Source organism: Staurois parvus, unplaced genomic scaffold (assembly GCF_062004578.1).
Source record: "Staurois parvus isolate SC_StPar_1 unplaced genomic scaffold, SC_StPar_1.0 ptg002611l, whole genome shotgun sequence".
NCBI lineage: Eukaryota > Metazoa > Chordata > Amphibia > Anura > Ranidae > Staurois > Staurois parvus.
The window spans coordinates 89,133-104,832 of record NW_028320407.1 but is presented as its reverse complement, the minus strand read 5'-3'; the positions used below and the strand labels follow the sequence as shown (position 1 = coordinate 104,832).

Below are 15,700 nucleotides of genomic sequence, written 5' to 3'. Positions count from 1 at the left end.
TTTGTGGGGGGGGGGTGGAGTAGTATGTGGGTTTCAGGGGAGTTGATGGGGGGACCTATGGGGGGGGAATTGTGTGGTCACGGTGATGGTGTGTATGGGGGAGTTGTGTGGTGGGGGGTATGGTGAGGGAGGAAGGGGGAGTGTATGATGTTTGTGGGGGGGGGTGGAGGGGAGTGGGGGGGGAGTAGTATGTGGGTTTCAGGGGAGTTGATAGGGGACCTATAGGGGGGATGTTGGGTGGAAATGTCAGATGTCGGCCAGATTCGGATGGGGGTGCGATTGTGGGGTGCAGTGGGAGGGCAGAATCGCTCCCTGGGGGGTGTACATAAACCTCCCTCCCCTCCCCCAGCCCAGGAATAAGATGTCCAGACGATGCGCTCCATTTCCGGTGGAATAATAATCGGTTTATTCATAGAAAATAAGTTATGCGCTCCTGGGGGGAGGGGCTCTCCAGTCCGGCTCGGAACTCCCCCCAGGAACAGACTCCTCCTCAACATAATAAAATCTTTGGCTTGAAAGGACAGTTCTGCTGCCTCCCTCCAGGGGGAGACTCGGGTGGGGAGTCCACAGTCAAGGGTTGGGGTGGGGGGTCACCCCGAAATCACAGAGGGTGGAGGAGGGGAGAATGGTCCCGGGGTCCTTACCTGATAGAAATCTATACAGGGGGCTCTGTGACGTACATATAGATATATTTATAGGGGTGGGGGGTGGGGGGGTCAGTCGCTCTCCTCCTTGTCCTGCACCGTGGTGGTGGAGTGGTTGTACAGTCCCTGGGCCATCAGGTGGAGGGCCAGTCCGTTCTTCAGGCCGGAAGCCTTCTTTATCTTGGCCCTCTTGTTCTGGAACCAGATCTTGATCTGAGACTCGTTGAGGTTCAGCTCTTGGGCCAAGGTCTGCCTCCTCTGCTCTGTGATGTAGCGATTGGCCTGGAACTCGTTCTTCAGGCGCGCAAGCTGCTCCGCGGTGAAGGCCGTGCGGGGCCGCTTATCCTCCTTCTCATTCTTCTTCTTCTTCAGTTTCCGGGTCCGGGGCCCTAAGAGGGGACACAGGGGGCATGGAGGTGTTAGAGACTGCAAACTGACCCCAACCCCCCCTACCACCTTCTATAGAGTGAATGGACACATTATTGTCAGTTATTAGGATAGCTCTGACCTATACCGCAGCGCTGTACAGAGATCACTGAGCCAGTCACATCGGTCTGTGTACAGAGGAGCTTACACTCTAATGTCCCCTCCCCCGCAGTCCCATCAGTCTGTGTACAGAGGAGCTTACGCTCTAATGTCCCCTCCCCCGCAGTCCCATCGGTCTCTGTACAGAGGAGCTTACGCTCTAATGTCCCCTCCCCCGCAGTCCCATCAGTCTCTGTACAGAGGAGCTTACGCTCTAATGTCCCCTCCCCCGCAGTCCCATCAGTCTCTGTACAGAGGAGCTTACGCTCTAATGTCCCCTCCCCCGCAGTCCCATCAGTCTCTGTACAGAGGAGCTTACGCTCTAATGTCCCCTCCCCCCCAGTCCCATCAGTCTCTGTACAGAGGAGCTTACGCTCTAATGTCCCCTCCCCCGCAGTCCCATCAGTCTCTGCACCAGAGGAGCTTACGCTCTAATGTCCCCTCCCCCGCAGTCACATCAGTCTGTGTACAGAGGAGCTTACGCTCTAATGTCCCCTCCCCCGCAGTCACATCAGTCTCTGTACAGAGGAGCTTACGCTCTAATGTCCCCTCCCCCGCAGTCCCATCAGTCTCTGCACCAGAGGAGCTGACACTCTATGTCCCCTCCCCCATAGTCCCATCAGTCTCTGTACCAGAGGAGCTGACACTCTAGTCCCCTCCCCCCACAGTCACATCAGTCTCTGTACAGAGGAGCTTACGCTCTAATGTCCCCTCCCCCGCAGTCCCATCAGTCTCTGCACCAGAGGAGCTGACACTCTATGTCCCCTCCCCCATAGTCCCATCAGTCTCTGTACCAGAGGAGCTGACACTCTAGTCCCCTCCCCCACAGTCACACACCATATTATACATTATGTAGCTCTGACATAGACCGCAGTGCAGTACAGAGGGTTGCAGTATATATTATATTATTATCGGCTCCGATGTTTAGGATGGAGGTGATGATATATATATATTCAGGAATGGTGCAGAGGTGGGGGGGCAGTGACCAATCACATTCCGGGGTCACAGTGATGGATTCTGATTGGATATCCCCCCCCCCCCCCGCTGTAATTCAGGTGAGCCCCCTCCATATATACCGATCATATCTCCGGGATACAAACGATGAAAATGAAACCGAATATCAGACAAATATGAAGACTATCAGTACTACTCCCTCTACTCCTCATACTACTACTCCTATCATTACTACCCCCCTAATACTACTACTCCTATCATTACTACTCCCCTAATACTACTACTATCATTACTACTCCCCTAATACTACTACTCCTATCATTACTACCCCCCTAATACTACTACTCCTATCATTACTACTCCCCTAATACTACTCCTCCTATCATTACTACCCCCCTAATACTACTATTCCTATCATTACTACCCCCCCTAATACTACTACTCCTATCATTACTACTCCCCCTAATACTACTACTCCTATCATTACTACTCCCCTAATACTACTACTCCTATCATTACTACCCCCCTAATACTACTATTCCTATCATTACTACCCCCCCTAATACTACTACTCCTATCATTACTACTCCCCCTAATACTACTACTCCTATCATTACTACTCCCCTAATACTACTACTCCTATCATTACTACCCCCCTAATACTACTACTCCTATCATTACTACTCCCCCTAATACTACTACTCCTATCATTACTACTCCCCTAATACTACTACTCCTATCATTACTACCCCCCTAATACTACTACTCCTATCATTACTACCCCCCTAATACTACTACTCCTATCATTACTACCCCCCTAATACTACTACTCCTATCATTACTACCCCCCTAATACTACTACTCCTATCATTACTACCCCCCTAATACTACTACTCCTATCATTACTACCCCCCCAATACTACTACTCCTATCATTCCTACCCCCCTAATACTACTACTCCTATCATTACTACCCCCCCCCCCAATACTACTACTCCTATCATTACTACTCCCCTAATACTACTACTCCTATCATTACTACTCCCCTAATACTACTACTCCTATCATTACTACTCCCCCTAATACTACTACTCCTATCATTACTACTCCCCCTATTACTACTACTCCTATCATTACTACTCCCCTAATACTACTACTCCTATCATTACTACTCCCCTAATACTACTACTCCTATCATTACTACCCCCCTAATACTACTACTCCTATCATTACTACTCCCCTAATACTACTACTCCTATCATTACTACCCCCTAATACTACTACTCCTATCATTACTACCCCCCTAATACTACTACTCCTATCATTACTACCCCCCTAATACTACTAATTCCTATCATTACTACTCCCCTAATACTACTACTCCTATCATTACTACCCCCCTAATACTACTATTCCTATCATTACTACCCCCCTAATACTACTATTCCTATCATTACTACTCCCCCTAATACTACTACTCCTATCATTACTACTCCCCTAATACTACTACTCCTATCATTACTACTCCCCCTATTACTACTACTCCTATCATTACTACTCCCCTAATACTACTACTCCTATCATTACTACTCCCCCTATTACTACTACTCCTACCATTACTACTCCCCCTATTACTACTACTCCTATCATTACTACCCCCCCCCCAATACTACTCCTCCTATCATTACTACTCCCCTAATACTACTACTCCTATCATTACTACTCCCTCTACTGATACTACTACTCCTATCATTACTACTCCCCCTAATACTACTACTCCTATCATTACTACTCCCCCTAATACTACTACTCCTATCAGTACTACTCCCCCTATTACTACTACTCCTATCATTACTAATAATCCTCCTTCCAATACTACTACCCCTATCATTACAATACTCCTCCTCCCCCCAATACTACTACCCCTATCATTGTAATACTCCTCCCCCAATACTACTACCCCTATCATTGTAATACTCCTCCCCCAATACTACTACCCCTATCATTACTAATACTCCTCCCCCAATACTACTACCCCTATCATTGTAATACTCCCCCCCCCCAATACTACTACCCCTATCATTGTAATACTTCTCCCCCCAATACTACTACCCCTATCATTGTAATACTTCTCCCCCAATACTACTACCCCTATCATTGTAATACTCCCCCCCAATACTACTACCCCTATCATTGTAATACTTCTCCCCCCAATAATACTACCCCTATCATTACTAATACTCCTCCCCCAATACTACTACCCCTATCATTGTAATACTCCCCCCCCCAATACTACTACCCCTATCATTGTAATACTTCTCCCCCCAATAATACTACCCCTATCATTACTAATACTCCTCCCCCAATACTACTACCCCTATCATTGTAATACTCCCCCCCCCCAATACTACTACCCCTATCATTGTAATACTTCTCCCCCCAATAATACTACCCCTATCATTACTAATACTCCTCCCCCCAATACTACTACCCCTATCATTGTAATACTCCCCCCCCCAATACTACTACCCCTATCATTGTAATACTCCCCCCCCCCAATACTACTACCCCTATCATTGTAATACTCCTCCCCCCCCAATACTACTACCCCTATCATTGTAATACTCCCCCCCCAATACTACTACCCCTATCATTGTAATACTCCCCCCCCCAATACTACTACCCCTATCATTGTAATACTCCCCCCCCCCAATACTACTACCCCTATCATTGTAATACTCCCCCCCCAATACTACTACCCCTATCATTGTAATACTCCTCCCCCCAATACTACTACCCCTATCATTGTAATACTCCCCCCAATACTACTACCCCTATCATTGCAATACTCCCCCCCCAATACTACTACCCCTATCATTGTAATACTCCTCCCCCCAATACTACTACCCCTATCATTGTAATACTCCTCCCCCAATACTACTACCCCTATCATTGTAATACTCCTCCCCCCAATACTACTACCCCTATCATTGTAATACTCCTCCCCCAATACTACTACCCCTATCATTACTAATACTCCTCCCCCAATACTACTACCCCTATCATTGTAATACTCCTCCCCCAATACTACTACCCCTATCATTGTAATACTCCTCCCCCAATACTACTACCCCTATCATTGTAATACTCCTCCCCCAATACTACTACCCCTATCATTGTAATACTCCTCCCCCTATCATCACTCCCCCTATCATTGTAATACTCCTCCCCCCAATACTACTACCCCTATCATTGTAATACTCCTCCCCCTATCATCACTCCCCCTGCTGCTGATCATACTGCCAGTGATGAGAGGTGGAGACGGCCTATGTCGGCGATATTACACAGGACCCCCACCCCCATCAGAGTAATAGTGGAGGATTGGGGGGGTTGTACTCCCCTCACACACAGGAGACGCTCCCTCTGTACTGCGCCGCGGTCTATGTCGGAGCTGTCTCTGGATATATCTCCTCCTCCATCTGTAATATTATGCCCCCCCCCCAGTACTCTGTATAGGATCTTGTACCCCCCTCATCGGACGATATACATGTGTGTGGAGACGATTCTCTGTCCATGAAATCCATTTTTTTATCGTTCAGAATTCAGTCGCATTTTATCTGTTCGATAATCGCAGCAACAACAAGACAAGAAACGTCCCTCTATAAATATAAAGAGGATGTGGACCCCCCCGGATCGGTCTGTGTGGGGGCAGATCACAGGAATGACGATTGTCAGACGAGAAGGATCCATCCCACAGAGCAGTATACAGTATATATATATATAGGAGGCCTGGTGGGGTCTGTACTCCGCCGCGGTGTATGTCGGCGCCATGAACAATCATCATGTATACAGCCCCATACAATGGACGGATCGTGTGCAGATCGGGCGGCTGACAGCGCAGACCATACCATTGGATTGAGTGGAATATATGGGGGGGGGGGCAGAGATCGGAAATGGCAGATTTCATGCCGATCACAAATCACACAGAACGATACCATGTGATGACAGAAATAATCGGCTTCCACCATCGATAATATCGCTTCCAATCACCGGATAATAATCAATCAAGATTGTACAGAGATTGGTGTCACCGAGAAGAACATCCACCGAACATCGCGTGTGTGTGGGGGGGGGGGGGGCTCACATCTTCTCTGTGAAGAATGGAAAATTATCGCAGAATCAGAAATCAGAGACCCCCCCAAATATTATCTGCCCCCCATATATTATCTGCTCCCCATATATTATCTGCCCCCCATATATTATCTGCACCCCATATATTATCTGCACCCCCCATATATTATCTGCTCCCCTCATATATTATCTGCTCCCCCCCATATATTATCTGCACCCCCCATATATTATCTGCTCCCCATATATTATCTGCACCCCCCCATATATTATCTGCCCCCCATATATTATCTGCTCCCCTCCATATATTATCTGCCCCCCTCCATATATTATCTGCACCCCCCATATATTATCTGCTCCCCTCCATATATTATCTGCTCCCCTCCATATATTATCTGCCCCCCTCCATATATTATCTGCTCCCCCCCATATATTATCTGCTCCCCCCATATATTATCTGTACCCCCCATATATTATCTGCCCCCCTCCATATATTATCTGCTCCCCTCCATATATTATCTGCTCCCCCCATATATTATCTGCACCCCCCATATATTATCTGCTCCCCCCATATATTATCTGCTCCCCTCCATATATTATCTGCTCCCCCCCATATATTATCTGCCCCCAATATATTATCTGCCCCCAATATATTATCTGCTCCCCCCCATATATTATCTGCTCCCCCCCACATATTATATGCCCCCCTCCATATATTATCTGCCCCCAATATATTATCTGCTCCCCCCCATATATTATCTGCCCCCTCCATATATTATCTGCCCCCTCCATATATTATCTGCCCCCTCCATATATTATCTGCCCCCTCCATATATTATCTGCCCCCAATATATTATCTGCTCCCCTCCATATATTATCTGCTCCCCCCCCATATATTATCTGATCCCCCCATATATTATCTGCACCCCCCATATATTATCTGCTCCCCTCCATATATTATCTGCCCCCCTCCATATATTATCTGCTCCCCCCCATATATTATCTGCTCCCCCCATATATTATCTGTACCCCCCATATATTATCTGCCCCCCTCCATATATTATCTGCTCCCCCCATATATTATCTGCTCCCCCCATATATTATCTGCACCCCCCATATATTATCTGCTCCCCCCATATATTATCTGCCCCCTCCATATATTATCTGCTCCCCCCATATATTATCTGCTCCCCTCCATATATTATCTGCTCCCCCCCATATATTATCTGCTCCCCCCATATATTATCTGCTCCCCTCCATATATTATCTGCTCCCCCCATTTATTATCTGCTCCCCTCCATATATTATCTGCTCCCCTCCATATATTATCTGCTCCCCTCCATATATTATCTGCCCCCCCCATATATTATCTGCTCCTCCCCATATATTATCTGCTCCCCCCATATATTATCTGCACCCCCCATATATTATCTGCTCCCCTCCATATATTATCTGCTCCCCTCCATATATTATCTGCTCCCCCCCATATATTATCTGCTCCCCCCCACATATTATATGCCCCCCTCCATATATTATCTGCCCCCAATATATTATCTGCTCCCCCCCATATATTATCTGCCCCCTCCATATATTATCTGCCCCCAATATATTATCTGCTCCCCCCCATATATTATCTGCTCCCCTCCATATATTATCTGCTCCCCCCCATATATTATCTGCTCCCCCCATATATTATCTGCTCCCCCCCATATATTATCTGCTCCCCTCCATATATTATCTGCTCCCCCCCATATATTATCTGCTCCCCCCCATATATTATCTGCCCCCTCCATATATTATCTGCCCCCAATATATTATCTGCTCCCCTCCATATATTATCTGCACCCCCCATATATTATCTGCCCCCATATATTATCTGCCCCCCCATATATTATCTGCTCCCCCCCATATATTATCTGCACCCCCCATATATTATCTGCCCTCTCCATATATTATCTGCTCCTCCATATATTATCTGCTCCCCCCCCATATATTATCTCCACCCCCCCATATATTATCTGCACCCCCCCCATATATTATCTGCTCCCCCCCATATATTATCTGCACCCCCCCCATATATTATCTGCTCCCCCCATATACTATCTGCCCCCCTCCATATATTATCTGCCCCCCTCCATATATTATCTGCACCCCCCCCATATATTATCTGCTCCCCCCATATATTATCTGCCCCCATATATTATCTGCACCCCCCCCCCCCCCATACAATATCCATCCCCATAGAATCGGCGGAGGGTGATCTGTAGCTGGGTGATGTCCCGTGCCGATGTGATCGGTGTATTGATCCATAGATGTCCAGACATACACACCACAAATTCACCCTTCACCTCAATTATCGATGATGACGAAATACAATTCCTGATTATCGGTCAATGATCGGAAAAGCCAATATTCCGAATACATATCGGTGGGGAGGATCTTCAGATCGCAGCTGTCTCCGATGTGCATCGTCACCCCGGAGAGCCGATACCGATTATTATTATTATTATCGGTCGGTGGGATGTCATTCTGTTTTGGGAAATTTTCTAATCCGAGAAATCCGATGATCGGCCTGAAATGGAATTATCTGTACGATCAAGATTGGAATTTTCTATTTTGTATTATTATTATTATTATTATTATATCCCGAGTGTTATTCCTGATATGATGGAGGTGACAACACACACACACCGATCTGTACGATGATAATACACCCGATATATATATACTCCGATCTGTACGATGTTATACATACAAATCCGATATTGTATTATATTTATACATTCTGTGGATGGAGGGAAGTTCTGCTGTATATACTCTTCTGTATACATCGGGTGTATAATCATCGTACAGATCGGTATATCGGGTGTATTATCATCGTACAGATCGGTGTATATATATATCGGGGTGTATTATCATCGTACAGATCGGTGTATATATATATATCGGGTGTATTATCATCGTACAGATCGGTGTATATATATATCGGGGTGTATTATCATCGTACAGATAGGTGTATATATATATCGGGGTGTATTATCATCGTACAGATCGGTGTATATATATATCGGGGTGTATTATCATCGTACAGATCGGTGTATATATATATATCGGGTGTATTATCATCGTACAGATCGGTGTATATATATATCGGGGTGTATTATCATCGTACAGATAGGTGTATATATATATCGGGGTGTATTATCATCGTACAGATCGGTGTATATATATATCGGGGTGTATTATCATCGTACAGATCGGTGTATATATATATCGGGGTGTATTATCATCGTACAGATCGGTGTATATATATATCGGGGTGTATTATCATCGTACAGATCGGTGTATATATATATCGGGGTGTATTATCATCGTACAGATCGGTGTATATATATATCGGGGTGTATTATCATCGTACAGATCGGTGTATATATATATCGGGGTGTATTATCATCGTACAGATCGGTGTATATATATATCGGGGTGTATTATCATCGTACAGATCGGTGTATATATATATCGGGGTGTATTATCATCGTACAGATCGGTAATTATTATAGATTAGTATACAGATTATTATATACAGATCGGTGTTTATTAGAATTATATATATATAAACATAATATACACCGATCTGTACGATGACAATACACCCCGATATATACATACATGATATATACAATTATAGTACACCCCGTATATATATATATCCATGATATACTCCGATATATATACTATTCTAATATACACTGAACGATACAATAATAATACAAATAAATCCCCTGTATGTATATATATATCGGAGTATATCATGGATATATATATATACGGGGTGTACTATAATTGTATATATTATGTATGTATATATCGGGGTGTATTGTCATCGTACAGATCGGTGTATATCATGTATGTATATATCGGGGTATATTTGTCATCGTATACTGATGGTTATACATCATGGATATATATATATATACAGGGGATTTATTTGTATTATTATTGTATCGTTCAGTGTATATTAGAATAGTATATATATCGGAGTATATTATAGATTAGTATACAGATTATTATATACATATTTTCATCGTACAGATCGGTATGTATGGTGGATATATATATATACAATTCTAATAAACACCGATCTATATATAATAATCTGTATACTAATCTATAATATACTCCGATATATACAACAATAATATATACAATTATACGTCACCCCGATATATGTCCCCAATGTATTCCCTCATGTACCCCCCCCCCCCCCCCTCCCCATTGTACACCCTTCGGCGCTATATATATATACTGTATAATAATATATATATATATACACCGATCTGTACGATAATAATACACCCGATATACCGATCTGTACGATGATTATACACCCCGATATATATATATATACCGATCTGTACGATGATAATACACCCGATATATATATACACCGATCTGTACGATGATTATACACCCGATGTATACAGAAGAGTATATACAGCAGAACTTCCCTCCATCCACAGAATGTATAAATATAATACAATATCGGATTTGTATGTATAACATCGTACAGATCGGAGTATATCCTGGATATATATATATACGGGGTGTATTATAATTGTATATATTATTGTCGGACAGATCGGTGATTATTATAGATGTATAGATTAGTATACATATTATTATATATATCGGAGTCTCCTGTCATCGTACAGATCGGTGTATATCCTGGATACATATATATATATATATACAGGGGAATTATAACTGTATATATTATATATATATATCGGTGTTTATTAGAATTGTAGATCTACAAAACCATAATATACTCCGATCTGTACGATGACAATATACTCCGATATATATATATATATACAATTATAGTACACCCCGTATATATATATATATCCATAATATACACCGATATATACAGAGAGATAGATACAATTATAATAAACACCGATATATACCGTCATCATATATACACCGATATATACAGAGAGATAGGTACAATTATAATATACACCGATATATACAGAGAGATAGGTACAATTATAATAAACACCGATATATACCGTCATCATATATAATATACACCGAAAGATGCAACTGTAAATCACTCCGATATATATAATAATATGTATACTAATCTATAGATCTATAATAATCACCGATCTGTCCGACAATAATATATACAATTATAATACACCCCGTATATATATATATACAGGGGATTTATTTGTATTATTATTGTATCGTTCAGTGTATATTAGAATAGTATATATATCGGAGTATATTATGGATATATATATATACGGGGTGTATTATAATTGTATATATTATTGTCGGACAGATCGGTGATTATTATAGATCTATAGATTAGTATACATATTATTATATATATCGGAGTGATTTACAGTTGCATCTTTCGGTGTATATTATATATGATGACGGTATATATCGGTGTTTATTATAATTGTACCTATCTCTCTGTATATATCGGTGTATATTATAATTGTACCTATCTCTCTGTATATATCGGTGTATATATGATGACGGTATATATCGGTGTTTATTATAATTGTATCTATCTCTCTGTATATATCGGTGTTTATTATAGTTGTATCTATCTCTCTGTATATATCGGTGTATATATGATGACGGTGTATATCGGTGTTTATTTTAATTGTATCTATCTCTCTGTATATATCGGTGTATATATGATGACGGTGTATATCGGTGTTTATTTTAATTGTATCTATCTCTCTGTATATATCGGTGTATATATGATGACGGTGTATATCGGTGTTTATTATAGTTTTCTCGGGCTGGTTGTGGAATTTTCCTAGACGAGGATCGCACAGTATAGATTGTGTCCATCGTACGATCCGTATATGATATATTATTGGGGGATATAATATACACAGCGGATTGTATATATATATATAGATGATATCTGTGCGATCTGCGTACAATTCTGATTTCATCTCTCGATCTGCAATTCTACAGAAATATTTACTGTCTGTCCCCCCCCCCCCTGTATATACATATTACATCACACCCCGATATATACTGTATATATACACTCCCATATACATCCAATCACACCGATATTTGTTCTATATTATATTGCACCGATATATATATATATATATTATCACCCACCATATATACTGCATATTACTCTGCACCTGGTAGATATATATATATACCCTGTATACTGTACTCCCCGGATATATATATATACACTGTATACTGTACTCCCCGGATATATATATATACCCTGTATACTGTAGTCCCCGGATATATATATATACTGTATACTGTAGTCCCCGGATATATATATATATACACTGTATACTGTAGTCCCCGGATATATATACACTGTATACTGTAGTCCCCGGATATATATACACTGTATACTGTAGTCCCCGGATATATATATATACCCTGTATACTGTAGTCCCCGGATATATATATATACACTGTATACTGTAGTCCCCGGATATATATACACTGTATACTGTAGTCCCCGGATATATATATATATACACTGTATACTGTAGTCCCCGGATATATATACACTGTATACTGTAGTCCCCGGATATATATATATATACACTGTATACTGTAGTCCCCGTATATATATATATACACTGTATACTGTAGTCCCCGGATATATATATATATACTGTATACTGTAGTCCCCGGATATATATATATACCCTGTATACTGTACTCCCCGGATATATATATATATATATACTGTATACTGTAGTCCCCGGATATATATATATACTGTATACTGTAGTCCCCGGATATATATATATACCCTGTATACTGTAGTCCCCGGATATATATATATACCCTGTATACTGTAGTCCCCGGATAGATATATATATATACACTGTATACTGTAGTCCCCGGATAAATATATATACTGTATACTGTAGTCCCCGGATATATATATATATATACTGTATACTGTAGTCCCCGGATATATATATATATATATACACTGTATACTGTAGTCCCCGGATAGATATATATATATATACACTGTATACTGTAGTCCCCGGATATATATATACACTGTATACTGTAGTCCCCGGATATATATATATATACACTGTATACTGTAGTCCCCGGATATATATATACACTGTATACTGTAGTCCCCGGATATATATATATATATACTGTATACTGTAGTCCCCGGATATATATATATACCCTGTATACTGTAGTCCCCGGATAGATATATATATATACACTGTATACTGTAGTCCCCGGATATATATATATATACACTGTATACTGTAGTCCCCGGATATATATATATACTGTATACTGTAGTCCCCGGATATATATATATACTGTATACTGTAGTCCTCGGATATATATATATATACTGTATACTGTAGTCCTCGGATATATATATATACACTGTATACTGTAGTCCCCGGATATATATATACACTGTATACTGTAGTCCCCGGATATATATATATATACACTGTATACTGTAGTCCCCGGATATATATATATACACTGTATACTGTAGTCCCCGGATATATATATATATATATATATATATACTGTATACTGTAGTCCCCGGATATATATATATACACTGTATACTGTAGTCCCCGGATATATATATATATATATATATATACACTGTATACTGTAGTCCCCGGATATATATATATACACTGTATACTGTAGTCCCCGGATATATATATATATACACTGTATACTGTAGTCCCCGGATATATATATATACACTGTATACTGTAGTCCCCGGATATATATATATATATATATATATATATACTGTATACTGTAGTCCCCGGATATATATATATATACCCTGTATACTGTAGTCCCCGGATATATATATATATATACTGTATACTGTAGTCCCCGGATATATATATATATATATACTGTATACTGTAGTCCCCGGATATATATATATACTGTATACTGTAGTCCCCGGATATATATATATACTGTATACTGTAGTCCCCGGATATATATATACACTGTATACTGTAGTCCCCGGATATATATATATACTGTATACTGTAGTCCCCGGATATATATATATACTGTATTCTCTGATATCCCCTATCAGATTGTCTGTATATTGTGCCCGATATTTCTATTTCTTCTCTATAACATATATACCCCCTCCCCCCCCCCCCGGTATATACCCCCCTTGCCCTCCCCGGTATATACCCCCCTTCCCCTCCCCGGTATATACCCCCCTCCCCCCCGGTATATACTGTATACTCCACTACACTCCCATGATTTCCATCGATCACCCTCCGATGACACACATCGTACAGATCTCTATCGGTGTGTAAACGATAATATGTATTTATCGGAGATTATTATCGATCCGTGACCGGGATTGTATCGCCCCGATCTGTAATGTGGCAGAATATCGGCCCTGGTCGTAGTGAGAATCGTATGTGTGTGTCCGACAGAAGATCTATTATCGGCATGAGATCGTACAATGTGGGGGGATTCTATGATCGATGGTTGGCACTTTCTTCTCCCGATGAATAAATCGCCCGATGTGGGGGCTCCCGGAGGCGGATACCGATCAATAATCATTTTACTTTCGCTTTCTATAACGGAGGAGATCGTACCGCCGATGGAGATTGTGAAGATGGTTTTCCATCGTGACAGCACAGACGGTGAGATGACACCCCCCTCCCCCCCCACAGCAGGGATCGGCCGATGTGGTCGGGCACTCACCGGAGGACGGGCGGTCGGAGTAGCGGGTGCAGTAGACCCAGGCGGGCCACACCAGCGGATCGGACTTGTTCTGCGATTGGGATCCGACGATGATGGTGGAGTTGGAGTCCCCCCCTCCTTTGGGGGTGTCGGTGGGGGGGTCGGTTTCGGGGTGACCCGGCCGGGTGTGGAGGGGGTTGACGTTCTCCCGGCCCGGAGTCTCCTTCCTGCAGCCGAAGTCGGGTCGGAGGATGTTGTCGATGAAGAAGTTGGTCGTCCGGTGTGGGGGGGCTCCGGGGTGTAGGGGGGGAGGGGAGACCCCGCGGTCACTGGGGGCTCCGGGGCTCTGCTCAGTCTGATCCTCCATGACACCCTCTACACCCGACCACCTGCGCCCTACACAGCCCACATGGCCGGAGATCGGGCGATGTGCGGCCGATGAGTGAACGATGTCTCCGCACTCCGCGCTCCGCTCTCCGCTCTGCCTCCTGCAGATCCCCCGAGCCGCACTTTTCCCTCACACCGGAAGCACGTGAGTGGGGAGCACGTGTCACCGACCAATCCCGAGCCTCCGATCCGCCCCCAGCCGCCAATCACAGCCCGGGACATGCCCCGCCCACCGCGGAGCCCACTCACTCCACACACTGCACAGGTATATACTATACACACCTATATACTCCTCTATATATACTCCTCTATATA

The 15,700-nt window shown here is 42.6% G+C and overlaps 1 protein-coding gene across 1 annotated transcript; it reads right to left on the bottom strand.

The window, feature by feature from the left end:
• Positions 1-382: 382 nt before the first annotated feature.
• Positions 383-15,509, bottom strand: EN1 (engrailed homeobox 1). Its single transcript, XM_089666209.1, has 2 exons — positions 15,020-15,509; positions 383-1,033 (listed from the first exon to the last, which is right to left on the bottom strand). Exons 1-2 carry the CDS (start codon positions 15,363-15,365, stop codon positions 717-719), a joined length of 663 nt encoding a protein of 220 aa, XP_089522335.1. The 5' UTR covers positions 15,366-15,509; the 3' UTR covers positions 383-716.
• Between the last annotated feature and the right edge of the window lie 191 nt (positions 15,510-15,700).

Bases quoted from the DNA above. Each gene is read 5' to 3' on its own strand.
- EN1 (XM_089666209.1), bottom strand. From the start codon at position 15,365: ATGGAGGATCAGACTGAGCAGAGCCCCGGAGCCCCCAGTGACCGCGGG. The intron at 1,034-15,019 runs GTGAGTGCCCGA...GTCCCCTCTTAG, and splicing joins CTCCGACCGCCCGTCCTCCG to GGCCCCGGACCCGGAAACTG.